This window comes from Lethenteron reissneri, chromosome 32 (genome assembly GCF_015708825.2).
Source record: "Lethenteron reissneri isolate LAM-NWPU_2019-01 chromosome 32, ASM1570882v1, whole genome shotgun sequence".
Classification (NCBI taxonomy): domain Eukaryota; kingdom Metazoa; phylum Chordata; class Hyperoartia; order Petromyzontiformes; family Petromyzontidae; genus Lethenteron; species Lethenteron reissneri.
Window position 1 is genome coordinate 6,208,197 of NC_083810.1, and position 24,729 is coordinate 6,232,925.

Here is a 24,729-nt window from a genome sequence, read left to right on the forward strand (position 1 = left end):
ACAAACGCCACCACGCAAACGCCACATGCGGCTAAACTCTTCCACAATTGTTGTTTCGAGGCTTTAATTCGTTCCACCGTGATTGTGTAAAACGTCAAGCAAGGCTAAAGTTAAGTTTGTGTTTCCACGCTGCGGCTCTGAGACACTGGTGTATTTTATAGAGACTCGGACGCTGGCTCGCCGGGCGACACCGGTCTCGACTAGAACTGCTGCCGCGCAGGGGCGAGGGAGCTCGGCAGGGTTCGCCACGACTGCCCGGTGTAGGCCTCAGCGCCCGTCCAGGTCATTATCACAGCATGTTAACAAAAGTTGCATTTTCTAAACACATTCGCTGAAACATACTTGACTTGATAATAAGCTGAAACTGTTATTTTCTCAGTAAGTAAAAGAACAGTTGTATTCAAGGAGGCAGTGTGTGTATCTTCACGACGCGATTTCCGAATACAATTTAAGAGTCGTGCAAATGTAATGCTGGCGGAGCCACGTACGGCATTGAGTTGTACGTTATATTTGTTCAAATAAGTATTCTATCAAACGTTGCTTGCTAAATAAGACAGTTTGTCTTAACCTGTCATTGTTATTTTTCCGAATGACTGCATTTTATACACTAATTTCTCACATATGTCGGGACAATAACGTCATCCTGATTTGGAAAACCGTAACAACTCATGCCAATACACGACACGCAGTTGGAGGCTTTCGCGAGCAAATACCATCCGTAGTTTTTTTTGCGGATTAGATCGCGTAAAATATAAATGTGTCGTTAACCCCGCCACCACCCCACGCAGCCAATTAGTGTGGTTTTCCACGTAAACAGAACGAGACAATTCGTGACTAGTTCAGGAGTACATCGGTTAAGGGACATTTTCATTTCCGCGATTTAACTACAAAAACAAAACAACTCTTGATGAACTCGTACGTTGGTCACGGGTCGTACCGCCAACTATTATTACACCCCCCCCCCCCCCAAACTTGTTGATGGCAAGCCAGAGATTGTGATTCTCAAGTGTACGACTCCTCGGTCAGTGCTGAATGTGTGTACCCACCACTGAGCTCGAGTGAATGACAGCAATCGTACTTTTTACCAAGACCGTAATTATAATAATATATTGGGGGGGGGGGGGAGACACATCCCCGACAATATTATAATATGCTCAAAATGCCCCCCCCCCCCAATATATTGCTATAAAATAGATTTCTGTTTATATGATTGTGGTTATGGTTGTACTTTACTAATCCCTAATCTCTGCCATTACGTACAATGAAACAAGAAATGTAATACAATGCACTATTAGACATTATTGTAAAAAAAAGTCCATCCCATGTGTTAGTGAATTTTTTTTTATTTTAGGCAGGACATTTGTTTTCAAATTTAGATATTTTTTTTCTGGGGGCGGACCCCCAGACCCCTTGGAAGATTTGGTCCCCCCCAATGTTGACTCCATGGCTACGGCCTTGCTTTTTACACAGCAGCAGCCACTCCGTGGATAATCATCTCTCACCTTGGTCGCTCGCCGATTGTGTCGTTGAATACAACTCAAAGCAGTCGTCAATAACACCATGGCATTCAAAGGAAAATAAATATAATGGGCAACGTTTCGGGCAACGGCCCTTCTTTTCATATCACACAAAATGCAATGAAACTGCTATGAATAAGGGCCATTGCCAAAAAAGTCGCCTATTTATTTTTCCCATTAAGCGCACAGTATTGTTGACGAACGTGGCTAATTGTGCACCACTGCCATCGCAGCAAAATCACTAAATAATTTGATGTGTTGTTGGGTTGTACCGAATGCTGCTCGGCACGATAACCGCCGTTATGTTCCACGTACTGGGAGCTTATAAAACACCAGAGCCATATGACGCAACTGATCAAACTTTACGTAGCATTACTTTCCGTGTAGTGTCGAGGATTGTCTGGTGATGTGTATAGGAGCCAGGGGCCGGTGCATAAAACAATCTCAGTGACGTGGCTCGTTTTTCTTAAATTTGTTCCATTCTGACATGCCTCCATGGTGCAAGGGGGAAGACATCTCAAGTGCCAAGCAGGCGTTCATCACGACGACTCTTGATCAATCACCACCGTCGAGCTGGGATGCCTGGAGCCAGCGTGCGTCTCTCATCGCGACTACTGCTTCGTCCGAACTGGAGTAGCCTTGCCCCATGGAGTACCAAGTGTCCCCGCCTCCACTTTGGTCTAAGAACTCAGCCCTGGAGGCCTCTAGTCACCCTGGACACTTCGACAGTCAGAAATTCGTCATGTGTCGGGCTGAAGATGCAGACGAATTCGACTGGATGTTCCTTCACTGACGGTCATCTCTCCTGGGCCATCGTGAGGAGATACTGCACCAGCAGGCGGGACTCCCTGCGGCTCTACCTGCAAGGCCTGCAGGCCGAGCATGTGGCCGTGATCGAGGCCCTGAGGAGACTCGGAGAGGGGACGGGGACCGGGGGTGACCCTCGCACGCTCAGGAGGCGGCAGCAGGAGCTGGCGCCGCTCGTGGCGATGATCGGGTGCCTCGAGAACAAGCAGCACGAGTTGCGTGAGGTGGAGGATCTGCTAGCAAGTGAGTGAGTGAGCATCGTGGAGCCCGCTTCCGCTGGACTGAGCTGCCGGGCGACCAAGCATTTGCCTTGGAGTTGGACTGGGGAAGCTATGTTTGGCCCAACTTAAATCTCAACTAACACCATCTGCCAAATAATTATAGTGTGGCCAAGTTGAGGTGGCTAGGATATTTTCCATAACACTGATAACATCTTGGGTTCGAATCCAGGAAGCCATCTGATTAAATTGGGTCCTCAAGTATCGTAAGTTGATGGTCTCAGAATGGTTACTAATGAGTGCATAAACCCCCCTCCCAACCTAACATCATTGAGTTGTGTGGCAGGGAAAGTGCTGCCCCCTAGTGTGGACCAGAGGTGACTTGGAAGGTATCTCAGAAATAGATGCAAGTGCTTTAATGGGCTCTTCTCTAACTTGACGGGTTACATTGCTGTGAGAGATCCAAATGTATTGTTTGTCTCATGACATGATGTCGTTAGCTCAATTGGGATAAAGTCTTGTTTGAGTGAAGACCCCAACTCCAGCACTGACTGGCAATGGAAAATGTCAAACTGTTCGGATGCTTAGGCCAACCCTGTACCCAAGCTGTCAAATGTGTCCATTCCACATTATTCCACGACTTACGGGAGGACAGATGCGGGCAGCTGGAGGCGTGTGGTCTCTCTGTGTCCACTCCCTGGCAGGTGTGGAGGCAGAAAAGGACCGGCACATGCAGGCACTTGCAGTGGAGGAAAAGGAGAGAATCCAAGGGGAGGCTGGGAACCTGGAGAGGAAGGTAAAGCCAAGTTCCAGTCATACTGTCCAGGACCAGCAGAGATAATGTGGCGTTTAGACCCTCAGCTGTGTTGTAAAGGTTGCACTGATTGACCAGCGCCCAACCCAGGCAATTCGATAAGTTGTTGTGATGCACTTCCAGAATATATTATCGTCGTAACATTGTGGTGAATGTAGCGGACAACAGTGGTAGCAGAGGTCATGTCAGCTAATTACATATAACCAGGGCTTAATTTCACATGGTTCTGTATGGGTCAGCGACCTCAGAAAATATTTCCGCACCCAACGCATCACACCCAGTATACATCGCGCTATGCCCATGGATGTTTCCCGACCCTTTTTCGAGGCCTACTCTTTTCTAAGTGTCCCGGAAGATGATTCAGTAACTATTTAAGTCCTGTGTATAACAAATACAAATCTCAAAAAAAACGACGAATTGATGCGTTATTACTCCTCTGTTTTATTGATGCTTTTCAGGTGCTGGACTTGCTGTTACCAAAGGATCCACATGATGACAGGGATGTCATCCTTGAAGTCACAGCTGGACGGACTACTGGAGGTACAGCCTTCTACTTCACACGAACTCCGGGTTTTTAAAGGGTGTCAATGACGGGCTATGAATGTCATCACAATCGTGTCGCCTGCTGATTTGTTTTTGTTTTGCTTCTTCTGTCTGGCAGGTGACATCTGTCAGCGGTTCGCCGCTGAACTTTTTGACATGTATCAGGGCTTCGCCAAGCACAGAAACTGGAACTTTGAAATCATGAGCTTCGCTCTGGCAGACTGCGGTACGGAGAACCACTGCACGAAAACAGACCATGGCAGTTAACATTTGTCAGACCTTTATGATGGAAATGTGATAGTGCAAAAAATGTATGTCTATATACTGTGTTTAGTAATTAAGAGGGAACAGTTTTTCAAGCAATGAAAGAGGCAGTTATTTCAAGGTCCTCCATGGATTCGCCCCTGCCGACCCCTCTTCTACAATCCTCGACACACTCTCCTCTCTCATCTCACTCTACTCCCCTCCACATACTCTCCTCTCTCATCTCACTCTACTCCCCTCCACGCACTCTCCTCTCTCATCTCACTCTACTCCCCTCCACACACTCTCCCCTCTCATCTCACTTTACTCCCCTCCACACACTCTCCTAACTCTCCCCTCTCATCTCACTCTACTCCCCTCCACACACTCTCCTCTCTCATCTCACTCTACTCCCCTCCACACACTCTCCCCTCTCATCTCACTTTACTCCCCTCCACACACTCTCCTAACTCTCCCCTCTCATCTCACTCTACTCCCCTCCACACACTCTCCTCTCTCATCTCACTCTACTCCCCTCCACACACTCTCCTCTCTCATCTCACTCTACTCCCCTCCACACACTCTCCTAACTCTCCCCTCTCATCTCACTCTACTCCCCTCCACACAATCTCCTCTCTCATCTCACTCTACTCCCCTCCACGCACTCTCCTCTCTCATCTCACTCTACTCCCCTCCACGCACTCTCCTACCTCTCATCTCACTCTACTCCCCTCCACGCACTCTCCTCTCTCATCTCACTCTACTACCCTCCACGCACTATGCGCTCCAGTAAAACAAGGCTTCTTGCTGAAGCCCCCAGTCAACTTGTTCCTCAGTGGGAGGTCGATCATTCACCTCAGCTGTCCCCATATTATGAAACTCAATCTAGCCATTTTGTGACTCCCTTCTGTTCAAGTCCAGGCTTAAGGCCTTCCTTTTTACCACTGCATATGACTGCCTCTACAAACTAAATGTCCAGTGTTTCCATTCATAGGCTTCAAATGCAGCCACATTTAAACCCTGCATGAAATCCACTCTACAATTTGAAAGTCTCCACGTGGTCTCACCAGGGGGGCTGCACCACGCGTCGGCACGCATCACGGGCGACGCCGTGTTCCGTCACCTCAAGTTCGAGGGCGGCACCCACCGAGTGCAGCGCATCCCGCAGACGGGCCTGTCCTCGCGCATGGAGCGGATCCACACGGGCACCACCACGGTCATCGTGCTGCCACAGCCGCGAGATGTGCGTCTACGTTACTCTCGTGCTCGTCGGCGAGCCACGCCTGTTTTAAATCACGTTTGTGATCTCTTCCTGTGACGAGCTGTAACTGCCGCCACTTGCGACGGCCTTGGGCTGCGGTCATCCTTGAGAGGGAGCCGCTTAGCTCGATGGGCCTCATCGATTGAAATAAGTCCGAGCCTGAGAATCAGTGGAGAAACAGCAAATCCTGTTGCAGTTTACACAAATTATTCATAATAAAGGTTTTTGGGTTAGATCGCGTTATTTATAAATGTGTCGTAACCCTCCACCACCCGACACGGCCAAACAGTAAAAAATGTGTCACGTTTACAAAAGACAAATAGTTCACCACCGGTGCTTTGAAGAGTGAATCAGCATCATAAAAATTTTTGAGTACGACGTTTCGCTGGTAATTACATCCAGCATCATTGGGCAAATTGCCAGAATGGTGAGGCCCTCCACTTGCTCCCGGTCTTAAATAGAGCAGCATGGTGACGTCATCTTTTTAACCCAATTTGGTGCAGTAAATTATACATACAACGTAGGAATGCAATGTGTTTTCGGGTTGTTGTACTGCGTGCTCAAAATGATATCCAAAATTTCTCTGCACCTGCTGGGAGCTTAGTTCACTTCCGCATCGTACATAGAGTGAAATATTGCTTAAGACGTGGAGTGAAAAAGTCGGACATCTGGCCGAACAACACGCAGAAGCACAACCCAGAAATACAATGAGAGAGCTACATTATGATACATGCGGTTTGCGTTCTGTTGTTTCGTAGGTAAGGTTCTGCTGATGTCGTTTGCAGATCGACATCAAGCTGGAGACAAAAGACTTGCGGATTGACACGTTCCGGGCCAAGGGCGCAGGGGGGCAGCACGTGAATACCACGGACAGTGCCGTGCGGGTCGTGCACCTGCCGACAGGTCAGGCACCCGCTAGGGTCACTGGAAGAGGCAGGGTCATGAATACAGAAGCCAAGCAGGTTTCAGCTTGGGCCACACAATGCATTGGACTGACAGCAAATTTATTTCGCATGTGAAAAAAGCAGTTGTAAAAGCTGAATGTGTCAACGTGACGTGTGTGCTGGGCTGGCCTGTCTGCGCTTTAGGATTGACTGCAGAGTGCCAGCAGGAACGATCGCAAATTCGGAACAAGGAGATGGCGCTTCAGATCCTCAAGACGAAGATGTACCAGCAGCTATTCGAGTTGGAGGTGCAGGAGAGGCACAGCGCGCGCAGACTGCAGGTAACGTGCGGCACCGTGAGCTCGCTCGCTCGTTCACTCCCACGTGGACGGGAGATGGCAAGGCTGGGCTACGGTGGCCCAACCTGTTGTCAGGGTCATTAGCATGACGGCTCGTATGACTACTGCCGCTGCTGCTACTGCTACAGTGTCATGTTCTGCGTTCGTAGCTCGTGTGCAGTCTAGAAAGCAGCAGCTGCGTTCCTGTTCTTCGCGTGTCTTGCCCTTCGCTTTGTCAAAATGGCAATAAATTCGGCGGTGACAATAGCGCCACCGCAGAGCGGCGAGTCTGTCGCGACGTGCGATCGAGTTTGTATTTCCACCTGAAATAATGCGTCGCATTTTAGTTTGAGAGAGTCAAATGTGTTTTTGTGTCCTATTCTCTCGCCCAAGGTGGGAACACGATCTCAGTCGGAGAGGATTCGGACGTACACCTTGACGCAGGATCGTGTGACGGACCATCGCATATCGCTCACACTGCACGATGTGCAGGTGCGTTTAAAGCCACACAGTCTCTTAAATATTTAAGAAGGGGGGGGGGGGAATTGGCCGCTAAGTTCGCAACTAATTTGCATTGAACAAAGACCACCCCCCCCTCGACACCCTCCCCCCCCCCACCCCGAATAGAAAGACAGAGACCAAAACGGTTGGCGAAGACGAGTCAAATTAAAATGTCACTAACGAGAAAATTGTGTGGTCAATAAACATGTTGAGTAATCATTGAGCAACGCGACACTACAATCACACAGTGGTGTTATCTTTTCACCTATTCTCATTCGGCTTGGAAGAGCGCCTTGTTTTTATAGAGGGCCCAAGAGGATTTCAAACACCTTTGTCAATAACGCACCCCTTAGCATTATCAAATAATTACACAATATATCTTGACATCTCAACCGGTCCTGCCCCCCCCACTTACCCCCTTAACCAACCCGCGCTCACCATTGTGGTGAAGTTTGGTCAAACAATCCCCGTGCTCCACATGGTATGGAGACACCTTCTTACAGCAGCGGATTACAAAACGCTTCTAAGTCTATGAGCCCAAACCAGATCTATCGCTGGTGAGTACCACCCGAGATGGCAGAGCTTTAGTGGTTCCAATTTACTCTGGTTCTTTCGATAAAGTCACGTAGATGAAAAACGGAATGACTGTTTTTTTTTGCTGTGGTTGTCCCACCTGATGACGGAAGCTTGTGTTGCCTCCGAAATGTCGTGATTTAATTTAGTTATAAAAAAAAAATTTCACCCACGTGACTTTACCGAAAGAACCAACGTGTATGGACCCTTGCAGTCACGAAAACTTCAAATCTAGAATCAATGGTTCCAGTTTCTTTGTGTGGCCACTAACAGTGAATTGTATGATACCCATTTTAAACTAGCGGGGAGATCGAATAATTCACCCTTATTGGCCGTATAGATAAATCGGTACTCCTAAAGTATTGGCAATTTGAATACACCTTTGATTACTCCGCAGAGCGCCATCTAGCGCATGCATCTTGAAAGTACAGCGTGTGGAGGAGGCGACAGGGGAGAGACTCAGGGCCGCATTCAGGGCCATATTCTTAGGCACGGACCAGCTCAGGCTGAGCCTTGGCACATGCGTCTTCCAAAGACACACAAGCGACTCATCCAGGGCCTTAATTCTCGATTTGAAGCTTTCGTGACTGCAAGGATTCATATTCTTAGGTTTTTTCGGTAAAGTCACGTAGGTAAAAAAATAAAATTAATAAAAGTAAAATAAAAATAAAATAAAAATCACAAAATGTCGTGATTTTTATTTTATTTTTATTTTACTTTTATTAATTTAAATTTTTCACCTACGTGACTTTACCGAAAAAACCTAGGAACATCCAGGGCCTGTCTCAGGCTCAGCCTCATGGAAATCCAGAGTGTGGCTGGGACCAAGCTTCGGGCTGTCTCAAGTTGAGTGCCTTGAGCCAGAGCCAAGCCCGAGTCAAGCCGTAACTACGAATATATACTGGTCTCCGTGTGTGTGGGTGTGTGCGTTTCAGACAGTGCTGGAGGGCGGGCCGGCCTTCGAAGGCCTGGTGGAGACCCTGCTGCACGCGGCGGACGAGGATGCTCTGGATGAGCTGTTAGAGAAGGCGCAGCGCTCGACGCACAGCACTGGCCGCTAGCGATCCACCAACTGGCACAACCAGCCCCACTTGCACTGGGATCACAGCACGAGTGGCTATTGCTCCACTGACACTACTGGCTGCGCTTAACGGGCGGTGATACGGCCCAGCGGTAGCGTGCTCGCCGCTTGTTGCAGAGGTGAATATGTGAAGATGAAAGGCGCTTTATAAAATCTATATTATTATTAATTGTTCGAATTCAGCAGCTGCCCTGGTTAGTACTGGGGTTGTAACAACCAAAATGATACGCGCCATCCGCCTCGCGTTAAACCGGACCTTAGGAATCCCCTGACGTCATTCGTAAGAGTAAGCCATTATGTGCTGGCGTCTAGGCCCAAATTTGAAAGTTACCTGCTTATTACTCAATTGGGATTACACACACAGCAGCAGCAGCAACCATCGTCCCCGACTGGCAGACTAATGACCCAGGTCACTTGCAAATGAGACTCAACATGGCCTCTTTGAGTTCTCACCTGGGTAAAGAAAATCAACTTGAAACTTGACATAGTGCCAACCACTAGTCATCACTTGATCCTCAGTACCAATTGCTAGTGCTTTGGCTGACAGCACTACCATAGTCACTGGCAACACAACAACTGCAACTAGCACTTTAATCACAGCTCGTCCCACAACAACATCCTGCGTGTGCACGTGAAAACGTCTCTGCTGCATTCATGGCCTCCTCCATCGGACTACCTGCGAGTTCGTTTTTCTTTTGGATTCAAGTTTGCAGTTCTGCACCAGGAACGTCCTTCGGACTGAAACCGATTCACCGTGTACCCGATTGAAGTGTCTCCCAATGACGAAAAAGAAAACAAACCCCCACTTTTTTTTATCTTGCCGGTTGCGTTTTCATAAATGGCTCACGTGTGCACGTCACTGACGAAGTACGTAATTAAAGCTGCGCATCGCTCTCGTCGAGAAGAGAACCCGCAGCCAGCCGGCAGTTGTGGCTGCCGTACGTGCTGCCGTGCGTCCATGCACAGTCGCGCACCATTTTGGCTTTTATAGGATGGGCCTTGCACGTTCCATTATCGGCAGCACAGATCAAAGGTGCAGTTTGGGTTGTTCAAATCGCACATGCTCGCTCTCTTACGTGCAAGTTCTCACTTCTACTTATACTTGTAAAAAAACGTCGGTGACGTGTGCATCTCCTCCACGCTTTTTGTCAATCTGCTGCTGGATGAAGCCCTGCTGCTCATGCCACGCGGGTCGTCGGAGTTACCTGACCATGTTTCACCACACTGGTCAGTGCTGGTTGAAGGTGGGAAACAGACGCGGGAGCATAGAAGTAAAGTTTAACAACTGATTTTGCTGCCCTGTCAACTGCTGACAACATAGGCTCACGACAGCCTGTCTTATCCCTGGGAGTCGCCCATCTGAGCACTATTCAGGGTGAACTTCGCTTGGCTTCTGAGATAGGGTGTGCGTTCTGGGTGATTGGCTCGAAGAAAAGTGCTAACAAGTGGCCAGAATTAAAATCAACCTAAACCGCCGGTGGGTACCACCTGGTGAGTGTTTTCAATCGCCCAGGAAACTTGCAGTGTGCTCGCTACGATGGTTCAAAAGTCTATATCATAGAGATGGCCGGGCCGGCTCTGCAACTGAAAACGGCACGATGGAGTATTGGCCATTCAAACACGTTTGACTTCAGTGCGCGTGAAAGCACAAACGCCTTCATCTCATCTCGGCTCACTCCGATTTGGAAGATGCAGAAACACCAGATTCCCTGGCCGTTAGTTTGACCTTTTATAATGATCACCAATTGAAACTCGGGCATGCAGCGCGACGTGGTTGTTTTCCACCACCGACATCATTCGTACCTCGATGTCGGTATATTCCCGGTCGGGAAAACAAAGTGTGTGTCAGCTGTCACTCAAGCTCAATTAGAACGACTGCAGTAAAAAGAACTTGCTGATGATAAAGACATCGTCCTTTTAATGATTCTGATAAGAAAAGTTTGCTGCAACAGGACACGTCTCGAGGAGGCGTAACGGCCGGTGGTTAAGAATAATGACGGGAGGGCCAGCAAAGTTGGGCAACGCTCAGGAGACGACATCCCACTCTTAAGAGACGGAGCGATGAAATCGGCTTTGCGTGCCCGGTGCTTGGCGGATCCATGACGAGACGTGGCGATTGCTTGGGGAGGCATTCATCCAGCAGTGGGTTGTTAAAAGCGCTGTAAATGTACAGACTGGCCATCGCTGGTGGACTTTTTTTCTTTCTCCGTCGGTAATAACAATGACCGGAGAGATGTTTGCCCTCGGCTGGTTAAAGAGAACCTCTGAACCCATGTTGACCAAACGCTGCTTACTGCTGTGTCACACGGCATCGCGGCCCATTATCTGTAGACTGCAATAAACACTTTCTAAGACGCCCAACTCAACGACGGGGTAGGAGTCCAGCAATGGACACGTGACCGAACTTGCACTCGTGACAACGGTGACCAACGGCAAACCAAGGCAGGGAACTGAGGACGGTTGAACCCTGGATGGTGTCGCATGGGCGAGCCACCTTGCACGAGATGCGTAAGCCTGCGTCGTGGGCAGCAGAGGGCATTGCAGCAAAGATTCGTTGAAACCGTGGGTTTGTGAAACCCGTGTCTTGAGTGGACCCTCGGTCGGTATTCCCCAGAGGTCGCAACCGGGTACCCGATACCCGTACCCTACCCGATACCCGGCTACGCGTACCCGGCCGGGTACGGGTACCCGTTTGCGACCCTGGTGCGGCCGGGTACGGGTACGGGTAGGCCGTGAGTCACCGGTGAGTAACCGTTTATCACTCATTTCGGGAAGGGTACGGGTAACGTACGGGTACCCGTTTGCGACCCTGGTGCGGCCGGGTACGGGTAAGGAATCAAAACCCGTTTGCGACCTCTGGTATGCCCTCGAATGCACGGTGCACTTTGCTCCGGGTTCTTGGGTGGGTTTTCCTCGCGCATGGAGCAAAACGTAATCCGGTCACGTCTCAATCGAGTCTGATAAGTCTTGGCCCGGTGAGACTTTCCCCCCAAAACTATTTTCACGTCGCCCAGTTAAGTCGAGTACTTAAACCGATATAATCCGTGGACTCAATCGATTACTGGCCTAATGGGGTAGCCCGGGCTATATTGGCATGCATCTGTATTGGTGCGCGCTCTGCGTTCTCCGGGGCAATTACAGCCTCGCCCTGCACTTATCCCTCGACGCAAACCTGAAATCTGAGCCCTCTGCCATTATCCTTACTCCACCCCTTGCGCCGGGTGAACTCCGGTGTCAATGACTGCCGGCGCGTTCGTCGTCGCTTGCTCCAGAGGTTCGCGATTCTCATCCAGCGGCCGCCCTGATTAATAACCGCGGTGTTTGTTATCCACCAAGTCCCGTAACTGTGCTCCACTGGGAGCGGACGTTAACGAAATATGCCCGTGGTGTTATTCGCAAGGGTTAGGCGTCATGGTACACACTTGCCACTAAGTACTCCATCGGAATATGCGGAGCAATCATCGACCCCCTCCCCCCGCACGACTGCGAAAACTTGACGGGACCCTTCTGAAAAACAGTCATGAGACTCGGTGTGGCTTTCCTGGGTAAACGAGTGGAATAGATAAATCATTAAACCCCTGCACCCCGCACTATACACCTGGACTGATATCCACGGATTAATGTATTACTGGGAGACTGGAGCAGGAGACACGTGGCTGTTAGCCATTGTCAGAAATATACTGGATGTGGTGTGCCGGGTACAGCGAGTCGTTTCACCCTGACAGATTTAAGCGAATTAAAGCTGTTGTATCCTAACCCTTCTTCCATAATTGAGATTAATAATATTTGATGATTTTTATATATATTATCTTTTTACTTGTTTTTTTAATGATTGAAACACACCAAGCGCAGCAAACTGCAAAACACCAGGTGTTGTTAAGTAATGAACTGGAGGAGGGCTAGGATGGCAGAATTTGCAACCTTGCTTCAAGGAAAGATAAGGCCTGATGAACGGGCACATGTCACCCTGCAGGCGGCAGAGACAGTGGGAGTGTCAGCCAGACATAGTTAAGGCAAAAAGCCCAACCATCCTGCATGGTTTTAAAGTAACGTCAAAATTCGAAATTCAACAACAGAGTAGGCTAAATTATCGATCCTCGCGCTCGCTCAAATTGGAGACCAGGCTGCGAGCTACATCAATGAACCATTGCCCATTTGCTAATCCAATACTGAATGTTAATATTACTGAAGTCAAAACGAATTCTATGACCTCAGCACATGGGCAAATAATAGGGCAGTGTCGACTCAAAGGCAATGGAAGAAAACAGAGGCGCCTTTGTCTAAATCACAACCACAGAAAGCCAGGAATCATCACTGATTGTGTGTTCAGGAATTCCGAGCTAGTTAGAACACGTGCACAGGGGGGGAGCTGATGTAAACAACCCTGCGCGTCTGGATGTGAGGGGGCCTTTGACCTGAAAGTAAGAATAACACTCCCAGAGCAGAAGGTTGGATGACCACAGTGAGACGAGAATAAGAGTGGTGTATATCTCTCAAGGAGGCAGACCCAGCTGAACAACAAGGCTGCGGGGTCACCAGAAGTTCGCATTCGCCTAGTTAAGACAAAAAGCTCAATTATTCTGTATTGCTATTAAAGTAACGTTAAGTCGGAATTTAACAACAGGGTAGGCTAAAGTTTGATATTCACACCCACTCCAATTAAACCAGGCCACAAGTTACGCCTACTGAACCATCACCATTATTAAGTCAATATGAAATGTTATTTCCATACTTCAATACTTTCTATACAACTCGACCCGAAGCATATGACAATCAGAACCTTCCTAAGTCAAAATTGAATCGCACCCAGACAGGAGCGAATAGTCGATATAAGGTTGACGAGGGAAGGAAATTAAGAGCACGGCGAACTGCAAACGTAAGCAAAAAGCCGGGAACAACACCAGCCCAGCAACAGCGAGTGGGGCTTCGACAGGCCATAAAGTAGAATAATAACTCCCGGGGTCAGGGGACACAAGAAGAAGCAGGCAGACAAAAACCAGAACTGACTCCAAGGTTCAACCGCCCTCACCTACTCAGGAGGGACGGAAATTAATGAGGCCTTGAATTAACGGCAGGCAACAACAACGGCGAGCAGAGATAGGGTGGGGCAAAGACTGCGGACTATGGAATGCAACTTCGTGTCAGTAAAGCCCTGACAAACAAGTTAAGTTAAAGACATCACAATACATAATATCGCACATAACATCAATGTTAACGCTATTCACCGTAAACTATATTCCGCTTATATAACCATCCAGGCACCAAGGAATACGAATTCCTAGGATCAAGAAACTTACCCCTTAACCTAAGATATCGGAAATAAATTAATAGTAATAAGTATATGCATGAAAAGACAAAAGTAAAACTTATGGAAAAGCCAGGATAACGGGATGAATCACCACCAGGTCGAATATAAATACATAATAAAAAAAAAAACAATGTTAAACCCAGGGTCGGAGAGAAAGGGAGATCCCGGCCGTCTTTGTATCCCCGCAGCGCGGGATAGGAGTGTGTGTACGCTCGGGGAAACACCTACACTTGGGTCGGGAACCACGATGGGAAACGACAGACCTTAGGTTACATACAGAATCATAACTGTGAAATAGTAAGGGACAAATGTTAACTTAAAACTTTTAACCATTTCTTTGTGCGCCGGGTCGGAGAGAGTGTTGCCCCTCCCTCCAGGTTGTGCAACACGAACAAAGACGCCTATGAGACGATTTGTAACGTCTGTGTTTTGGGTTCATGAAGAAGGCCAGACAAGAGATAAATTGCACCCAGACAGAGAGACGACTTCGAGACAATTGTAACATCTGGTTGTTTGCTCGTGGGTTTTATGGAGGGAGTTGACAACGGAATATACCGTCAGTGATGCACACAAGGACATACGGACACACACATGGACACACCTGCCTACGGACAGATCCTGACACAGCAAAAATCGGAAGCCCCGCCTTGTGGGCGGGATCCAGGGGGATTTTTCAGCATAAAGGAACGGATCCTGAACATTGGAAACCAGTGCGACGGGAGGGTCCACTCAGAAGCTCGACCGGGAGGGTCGACTCAGGAACGAGTGCGACCAGAGCGGGTCCACTCAGGAGTGCGACCAGAGAGTCGACTCAGGAGCGAGGGCGACCAGCGGGTCGACCCAGGAGCGAGCTCGACCGGGAGGGTCGACTCAGGAGCGAGCTGCGACCAGCGGGTCGGCTCGACTCATCTTCAGCTCGTCAACCTCTGCCGAACCGGGGGTCTCTGCTGCCACCGGAGTGGTGAGCATCGCGATTCGGCGACAACCCAGAGCTGCACGCTGCGAGCGAGTTGTGGGCGCCACCTACCGACCGGGTTCCGAACTGCGACAGCGTATCAACAGCCATCCGAACCAATTCGCCACGGGATCGACTGATACGTATGACGCGCACCGCCCCCTCACCACACGACCACCAGGCGTCTGTTTGACCTAAAGAATCGACTCCGAACACTGAATATTCAAGACAACTCTTACCACTCAAAAACACTCGAACCCATAAGCCATCCGTGGCTGGAAAGCATCACAACGAGACCGAGGGATGGCCCTCCGTCGTATAAGAGTATTCTTAATTTTTATCTTTAATATTTAGTGGGCTGTACTCTTAATCGCATAAATTCCCAACAGATCCATCAATACGAACTGATTCTTGGCACCTCCTTCCGCCGAGCCACGCTCACGTGGGGAGTGGTGGCCCACCGGATCCTTATCAGGTGATCTGGTCCCCAATTAGTAAACTTGGTATAAGATAACGATCTTCGGAAAAGGAGCACCGTCGCAGGCCCTTACTCCGAGCCGTTCTGCTGTCAGATAACCTGCCGATGTATCTGTTGAGATTGGTGCCTTTAAGAATAGTAACTGTTTTGATTGTTTTTTTTTTTTTTATCGCCGTATAATCTTTCAAGTATCCTTCAGTCATAATCGCCGCACGTACTCGCATCCTCTACAGAATATTCAACTGTCCCGTGACCCAAGGTGTTAACAACGTGATAAGGGTTGCGTATGATCAATAAGGAGTGCGGTACTGCGTGAACAATATTGAGTATAATCATTCATTAACGTTAAGGTTTTCTTAGCATAATATTTGCATGTTTTAACGACTCTCTCTCTCACTAAGAACCATCGCGTTATGCGGGATCCATGTGCCGTTGTCAAAGTGAAATCAGACAATCGTTGATGATACTGTATTGATGCCGTATTGACGTTCCGGGATTGAGAGTTCGCATACTATATCATAGTTAAGGTTGAATTAGTAATAAATTGATCAATACAGAAGTGGTTGTGTGATTCTTTCCTGAAATCTATGCATAAGATCTGCTTCTGCGTTGAGATTTGAACTTGGTGACCTTAATAAACACACTAATACATACTCAGTAAATGTTAAAGCGATAACGGGGTGAACTGGGGACCTAAAAATATAACCACGAATAAACACTCTGGGAATGTTAAAGCGAGAATGAGACGAACCTAGACAACGATGCCGAGTTAATCTAAGTTAATCTTGCATACTTACACCACACCTGCATAACTGCATACGATTAATTGCCTTATTCCGATCGATAACCCACCCTCGTCACCGAGGCGGGGTCTGGTTATCATAACGACTTGCATTATCATAATTACACCCACTCGCATAATTAATACGATTACCTCTCGAATTGGCATAATTAAAATGTGCGTAATTACATAAATTAACATATTTCCGGATAATTACACATTTGGCCAAATTTCATTTAATTATTATTATTTCCACTGAATATTCATAACCCACATATACAACATAATAATTTCACCCACGCACGCATACAACATAACAAATTTTCATACCCAACATATACAACATAATGGGGGCTCGTCTTCCGGGATCTCTCGCAGACAGTTTGTGCATGAATTCAGGAACGAATCACTGATGTGTTAATCAAAGTGTTGTGAACTAACGTTGCCTTGTGATTGTAAACGGGGGTATACAAACAAAACGCGCTCTGAAGGGAAATACCAGAGTAGCAGAGTATAACAAAGACAGCTGGGCTGAGATTATTTGCTCGAGTTGAACTGACGCATCCTGTGATACAATTGTTTATATGCACTCTGAAAAGAAATATTAAGGTAACTCTTGCCATACTTAAGATGCTAGGATTAAGAATAATATTTGAATGGGTTATGGGATACGGGGAGCTCGTATTTAAACGTACCGACCAATCTGTTACAAAGCAGTACAGTCAGAGAGACATATGGGAAGGGAGCTGTATCGATAACACGAACACACCTTGGGGGAAACTAATTGACTGGATAAAAAGTAACGAAGGCAAACACGATGCAAAAACTGCAGAGAAGGCAGGACAGGACTCATACCTTCTCACACAGGCATACAGACAGGGATTGTGGAATGAAGGAAATTTTGGAAAGGAAACGGGAGAGAAATCGTCTCTAATAAACGACGAGAAATGTCCTCACACCCTCGAGAGGGAGGAGAAATCAAAGCTCGCGACACCAGCGAAACTCACAGACGTTGAGCCACAGAATAAATATGGAAGTAACATCAAATCACTCTCTTGGGTACGTGGACAGAGTCCAGGGATTGATCGCACAAAAGTTAAAGTAAAATCGCCAGGACATGGTACACTAAGGGCAGAGGCAAAAACTGAAGGGAAATGGCAACACGAGCGACACGGCCCTGGGCGCGCACACAGAAAATGCACACCACTTAAACACAAGAGACACAGCACAGACCAAAGTGACAGATTGCCTGATGATAACTTGTTTGATGATGACGCTGTCAGCAATCAACTTTCGGAATACCTGTTCACCAGTAAAACCCTTAAGTTGATGGACAAGGCTCTAGTCAGAATTCCCGATTTTGACCCCCACAATAAGACTATGGATATCCACACACATATCGCGACAGTGGAAGAGGAGGCAATGATTAGAGGGCTGAGGAGACGGGATGAAAAAGCGAGTTTGTTGAAACGGACCTTACATAAAGAATCTATTCCATGGGTAAAGTCACTACCACACAAGGTTAGAAATGATTTTAAACAATTGAGCCTGGCAGTGATTCGGAAGTTTGGAGAATATTCGACACTCACTGAGGGGTTTTATGCTGTAAAATCGATGACCCAGGGCATGGACCAAGATCCGCGTGACTACCTCGTCCAATTTAAAAGAGCGTATTACGCAGGCGATGTGAATCAATACCACGAAGGGGATAAAATGTTCAAAATTATGTTTTTTGAATCCTTGAGCCCAGAGATTACAGAAAGGGTGAGAATGGTTTTGAATCCAGAAACCGCATTCTTACGCCGCATAGAGAGCAAGGCGTACATGGCATGGTTATACAGAGCTAAGAATCATAATTCGGATCCAGAACACAGGGAGAGGGATGAGGAACCCAGCCTCTCAGAGAGGAATAAAAATCACCGAGCAGTCCCACCATGCAGAGAGCAGCAGAAACGCACGCACACATGGCAAAATAACCCAGAGAGAGGTTGGCACGAGAATGAGAGCGGCACAAAGCCGAACATTCAGGAGAATCGCAGGAGGGGGAGGTTCAGAATAGAACCATACCAACACCCCATGCCCCGACATGCGCAAGGTCAAGATTACCCACAGGGATGGCGAAGTAACAATCCAGGAAAAATTTGGCACCCAAATGGGAAAAACACTGGGCCAAGGGTGCAGGAGAATCGTAGGAGGGAGAGGTTCAGAGCAGAACCATATCAACACCCCATCCCACGACACACGCAAGGTTCAAATTACGCACAGAGATGGGAAGATAACCACCTAGCGGGAAGGTGTTACACATACCGCGGAGGTATGGATGCGAACATTCACGAGAATCGCAGGATGGGAGGTCAAAAACAATCGATCCAATTCCGACCAATTCCTCCACCGGCTATACCAGGAGGGAATAGAGGAACACAGAATACGGTCCAAATACGTGATGAACCATCCACAGTGATTGAGAGCGGGCAGCCCATACGCGCCACACCCGCCGAGGTGTTAAACCCGGCGCTCAATGTGAAATACAGGCAGGCTGCAAGTGACAGGGCGGGCAAAAACGTGGACAGTGCTCCCGTAAATGACGCGCGGATCGAATACAAGGACAGGGTTGAATTGAAGCGTGATCGGACAGTACAAAAACAGACAGCAGGGACACGCCCTGAGGAGCGCAGGCATGAGCCTTTGAATGGGAAATATCCAAGGGAAACCAAAAATTATGTGGATCGGAGTGCTAAAATGGAGACGAATGTCCATGACGTATCGGGAATGGTGTTGAAATCCAACACACTAGTAAAAACAAAGAGGGCAACATTACGAGGGACAGAATTAAATCGACACACTGACTCGGCAAATGTGCATGTAATCGCAGAGAGAGCGAATGCCTCGAACCAAGTGTCAAAGTGGGTCGTGTGCGCGAATTCTGGTTATGTGCAGCACAATTTTTCACCACACACTCCCACGACACAGAGAGTCAGAGAGGAAACTACAAAAACGAACCCGAAAACCGTGATCGAATTATCGAAGTGATAAGTGGTGAACGAGGCAACATGAGGAAGGTAACGCATAAATGCGTTCGAAACCGCTACCTAGCGTTTCCCAGGATTTAACAAAAACAAAAATGAATATTCGTCGGAGTCATGATGTATCAGAACCGATGTAACGCAATATCGATGTTTAACGCTTGTTTAATTTTCTTTGCTCAATTCAAATAACCATGTTAAGTTGTGACACGTACGCGCGCGTTGTAAGGAATAGCAGCAAAACTTGAGGACAATCGATGGTTCATGATGGAAGAAGGGTATACATTTTTTTTAAAAATAACCCGTGGCCATTTGACCACTGGTCATTTTTAAAAGGGCGGTATGTTGTATCCTAACCCTTCTTCCATAATTGAGATTAATAATATTTGATGATTTTTATATATATTATCTTTTTACTTGTTTTTTTAATGATTGAAACACACCAAGCGCAGCAAACTGCAAAACACCAGGTGTTGTTAAGTAATGAACTGGAGGAGGGCTAGGATGGCAGAATTTGCAACCTTGCTTCAAGGAAAGATAAGGCCTGATGAACGGGCACATGTCACCCTGCAGGCGGCAGAGACAGTGGGAGTGTCAGCCAGACATAGTTAAGGCAAAAAGCCCAACCATCCTGCATGGTTTTAAAGTAACGTCAAAATTCGAAATTCAACAACAGAGTAGGCTAAATTATCGATCCTCGCGCTCGCTCAAATTGGAGACCAGGCTGCGAGCTACATCAATGAACCATTGCCCATTTGCTAATCCAATACTGAATGTTAATATTACTGAAGTCAAAACGAATTCTATGACCTCAGCACATGGGCAAATAATAGGGCAGTGTCGACTCAAAGGCAATGGAAGAAAACAGAGGCGCCTTTGTCTAAATCACAACCACAGAAAGCCAGGAATCATCACTGATTGTGTGTTCAGGAATTCCGAGCTAGTTAGAACACGTGCACAGGGGGGGAGCTGATGTAAACAACCCTGCGCGTCTGGATGTGAGGGGGCCTTTGACCTGAAAGTAAGAATAACACTCCCAGAGCAGAAGGTTGGATGACCACAGTGAGACGAGAATAAGAGTGGTGTATATCTCTCAAGGAGGCAGACCCAGCTGAACAACAAGGCTGCGGGGTCACCAGAAGTTCGCATTCGCCTAGTTAAGACAAAAAGCTCAATTATTCTGTATTGCTATTAAAGTAACGTTAAGTCGGAATTTAACAACAGGGTAGGCTAAAGTTTGATATTCACACCCACTCCAATTAAACCAGGCCACAAGTTACGCCTACTGAACCATCACCATTATTAAGTCAATATGAAATGTTATTTCCATACTTCAATACTTTCTATACAACTCGACCCGAAGCATATGACAATCAGAACCTTCCTAAGTCAAAATTGAATCGCACCCAGACAGGAGCGAATAGTCGATATAAGGTTGACGAGGGAAGGAAATTAAGAGCACGGCGAACTGCAAACGTAAGCAAAAAGCCGGGAACAACACCAGCCCAGCAACAGCGAGTGGGGCTTCGACAGGCCATAAAGTAGAATAATAACTCCCGGGGTCAGGGGACACAAGAAGAAGCAGGCAGACAAAAACCAGAACTGACTCCAAGGTTCAACCGCCCTCACCTACTCAGGAGGGACGGAAATTAATGAGGCCTTGAATTAACGGCAGGCAACAACAACGGCGAGCAGAGATAGGGTGGGGCAAAGACTGCGGACTATGGAATGCAACTTCGTGTCAGTAAAGCCCTGACAAACAAGTTAAGTTAAAGACATCACAATACATAATATCGCACATAACATCAATGTTAACGCTATTCACCGTAAACTATATTCCGCTTATATAACCATCCAGGCACCAAGGAATACGAATTCCTAGGATCAAGAAACTTACCCCTTAACCTAAGATATCGGAAATAAATTAATAGTAATAAGTATATGCATGAAAAGACAAAAGTAAAACTTATGGAAAAGCCAGGATAACGGGATGAATCACCACCAGGTCGAATATAAATACATAATAAAAAAAAACAATGTTAAACCCAGGGTCGGAGAGAAAGGGAGATCCCGGCCGTCTTTGTATCCCCGCAGCGCGGGATAGGAGTGTGTGTACGCTCGGGGAAACACCTACACTTGGGTCGGGAACCACGATGGGAAACGACAGACCTTAGGTTACATACAGAATCATAACTGTGAAATAGTAAGGGACAAATGTTAACTTAAAACTTTTAACCATTTCTTTGTGCGCCGGGTCGGAGAGAGTGTTGCCCCTCCCTCCAGGTTGTGCAACACGAACAAAGACGCCTATGAGACGATTTGTAACGTCTGTGTTTTGGGTTCATGAAGAAGGCCAGACAAGAGATAAATTGCACCCAGACAGAGAGACGACTTCGAGACAATTGTAACATCTGGTTGTTTGCTCGTGGGTTTTATGGAGGGAGTTGACAACGGAATATACCGTCAGTGATGCACACAAGGACATACGGACACACACATGGACACACCTGCCTACGGACAGATCCTGACACAGCAAAAATCGGAAGCCCCGCCTTGTGGGCGGGATCCAGGGGGATTTTTCAGCATAAAGGAACGGATCCTGAACATTGGAAACCAGTGCGACGGGAGGGTCCACTCAGAAGCTCGACCGGGAGGGTCGACTCAGGAACGAGTGCGACCAGAGCGGGTCCACTCAGGAGTGCGACCAGAGAGTCGACTCAGGAGCGAGGGCGACCAGCGGGTCGACCCAGGAGCGAGCTCGACCGGGAGGGTCGACTCAGGAGCGAGCTGCGACCAGCGGGTCGGCTCGACTCATCTTCAGCTCGTCAACCTCTGCCGAACCGGGGGTCTCTGCTGCCACCGGAGTGGTGAGCATCGCGATTCGGCGACAACCCAGAGCTGCACGCTGCGAGCGAGTTGTGGGCGCCACCTACCGACCGGGTTCCGAACTGCGACAGCGTATCAACAGCCATCCGAACCAATTCGCCACGGGATCGACTGATACGTATGACGCGCACCGCCCCCTCACCACACGACCACCAGGCGTCTGTTTGACCTAAAGAATCGACTCCGAACACTGAATATTCAAGACAACTCTTACCACTCAAAAACACTCGAACCCATAAGCCATCCGTGGCTGGAAAGCATCACAACGAGACCGAGGGATGGCCCTCCGTCGTATAAGAGTATTCTTAATTTTTATCTTTAATATTTAGTGGGCTGTACTCTTAATCGCATAAATTCCCAACAGATCCATCAATACGAACTGATTCTTGGCACCTCCTTCCGCCGAGCCACGCTCACGTGGGGAGTGGTGGCCCACCGGATCCTTATCAGGTGATCTGGTCCCCAATTAGTAAACTTGGTATAAGATAACGATCTTCGGAAAAGGAGCACCGTCGCAGGCCCTTACTCCGAGCCGTTCTGCTGTCAGATAACCTGCCGATGTATCTGTTGAGATTGGTGCCTTTAAGAATAGTAACTGTTTTGATTGGTTTTTTTTTTTTTATCGCCGTATAATCTTTCAAGTATCCTTCAGTCATAATCGCCGCACGTACTCGCATCCTCTACAGAATATTCAACTGTCCCGTGACCCAAGGTGTTAACAACGTGATAAGGGTTGCGTATGATCAATAAGGAGTGCGGTACTGCGTGAACAATATTGAGTATAATCATTCATTAACGTTAAGGTTTTCTTAGCATAATATTTGCATGTTTTAACGACTCTCTCTCTCACTAAGAACCATCGCGTTATGCGGGATCCATGTGCCGTTGTCAAAGTGAAATCAGACAATCGTTGATGATACTGTATTGATGCCGTATTGACGTTCCGGGATTGAGAGTTCGCATACTATATCATAGTTAAGGTTGAATTAGTAATAAATTGATCAATACAGAAGTGGTTGTGTGATTCTTTCCTGAAATCTATGCATAAGATCTGCTTCTGCGTTGAGATTTGAACTTGGTGACCTTAATAAACACACTAATACATACTCAGTAAATGTTAAAGCGATAACGGGGTGAACTGGGGACCTAAAAATATAACCACGAATAAACACTCTGGGAATGTTAAAGCGAGAATGAGACGAACCTAGACAACGATGCCGAGTTAATCTAAGTTAATCTTGCATACTTACACCACACCTGCATAACTGCATACGATTAATTGCCTTATTCCGATCGATAACCCACCCTCGTCACCGAGGCGGGGTCTGGTTATCATAACGACTTGCATTATCATAATTACACCCACTCGCATAATTAATACGATTACCTCTCGAATTGGCATAATTAAAATGTGCGTAATTACATAAATTAACATATTTCCGGATAATTACACATTTGGCCAAATTTCATTTAATTATTATTATTTCCACTGAATATTCATAACCCACATATACAACATAATAATTTCACCCACGCACGCATACAACATAACAAATTTTCATACCCAACATATACAACAAAGCCCTGTGCTATGGGAACCTTGCCCCGAGCTCTCATACTCTGATGGTGCATTGCCTTTGAGTTGTGCGCCTTTTGGCGTCATCTGGTCCAACCCATGTGAGACTAGGCTCTCAGGAAAGCTGTCTCGGGTGTGGACCAATCAACTTCAAGGACAGTGCACATTATCAGAGTTATGTTCTTTTGTTTGTATTATGACTGCAGGTATTGTGGTCTATGCAAACATGACTCCTTGTAAAAAGGTGTCAGTTTTGTTGCCAGATAGAAGGGTAAAAAAAAACAATTAAAGCCCTGTGATTTATAACATTTATCCCTTGTGGTACCCATGAACTTGTACCACAACCCCAGCCAGCATTGGTTATCGCAGCAAACAACGAGCAGCCTGCACCTCAGCCAACCCCCAGGCACCTTAGACGCTGCACCAGAAACCCTCTAGACACTTGACTGAGCACCCTGCCTGGATCCGAAAGCCAACAACCACCAATTTTGGCAACTCACATAGTACCTGCGATCCAGCACCATGAACCTTGTACCCAGCACCTTAAAACCTCGCTCCGCACCATGGACTCTGCGCCCCTCATACCTTGTAGACCCCACACCACCCAGGACGCCTCCCTCACCCACACACCTCACCCATCACTTTGAACACCTTGCCCATCATCCTTGATCCAGAACTTACACCGCATCCAGCAGCGCCTCGGAGCCAGCGCCTCGGAGCCAGCGCCTCGGAGCCAGCGCCTCGGAGCCAGCGCCTCGGAGCCAGCGCCTCGGAGCCAGCGCCTCGGAGCCAGCGCCTCGGAGCCAGCGCCTCGGAGCCAGCGCCTCGGAGCCAGCGCCTCGGAGCCAGCGCCTCGGAGCCAGCGCCTCGGAGCCAGCGCCTCGGAGCCAGCGCCTCGGAGCCAGCGCCTCGGAGCCAGCGCCTCGGAGCCAGCGCCTCGGA

At 47.8% G+C, this 24,729-nt stretch overlaps 1 protein-coding gene across 2 annotated transcripts; it reads left to right on the forward strand.

Moving 5' to 3' along the window:
- MTRF1 (mitochondrial translation release factor 1) lies at window positions 1–24,566 on the forward strand. 2 transcript variants are annotated; one of them, XR_009755999.1, is made up of 11 exons: window positions 1–282; window positions 2,023–2,567; window positions 3,247–3,338; window positions 3,815–3,896; window positions 4,018–4,125; window positions 5,213–5,385; window positions 6,189–6,306; window positions 6,492–6,628; window positions 7,019–7,117; window positions 8,635–11,342; window positions 24,462–24,566. XR_009755999.1 is itself a non-coding variant. In XM_061563870.1 (10 exons), the coding sequence occupies exons 2-10, from the start codon at window positions 2,096–2,098 to the stop codon at window positions 8,758–8,760; spliced, it is 1,407 nt and encodes a 468-aa protein (XP_061419854.1). In that variant the 5' UTR covers window positions 1–282; window positions 2,023–2,095; the 3' UTR covers window positions 8,761–12,375. The 2 variants fall into 2 exon arrangements, 1 of the variants encoding a protein (XP_061419854.1); XM_061563870.1 differs by lacking the exon at window positions 24,462–24,566 and having other exon boundaries at window positions 8,635–12,375.
- The last annotated feature ends 163 nt before the right edge of the window (window positions 24,567–24,729 follow it).

Excerpts from the sequence above, each read along its gene's own strand:
- MTRF1 (XM_061563870.1), top strand. The coding sequence starts at position 2,096 with ATGCCTGGAGCCAGCGTGCGTCTCTCATCGCGACTACTGCTTCGTCCG. Across the intron at positions 4,126-5,212 it reads CTTCGCTCTGGCAGACTGCG|GGGGGCTGCACCACGCGTCG; the intron begins GTACGGAGAACC and ends TGGTCTCACCAG. Across the intron at positions 6,307-6,491 it reads GGTCGTGCACCTGCCGACAG|GATTGACTGCAGAGTGCCAG; the intron begins GTCAGGCACCCG and ends TCTGCGCTTTAG.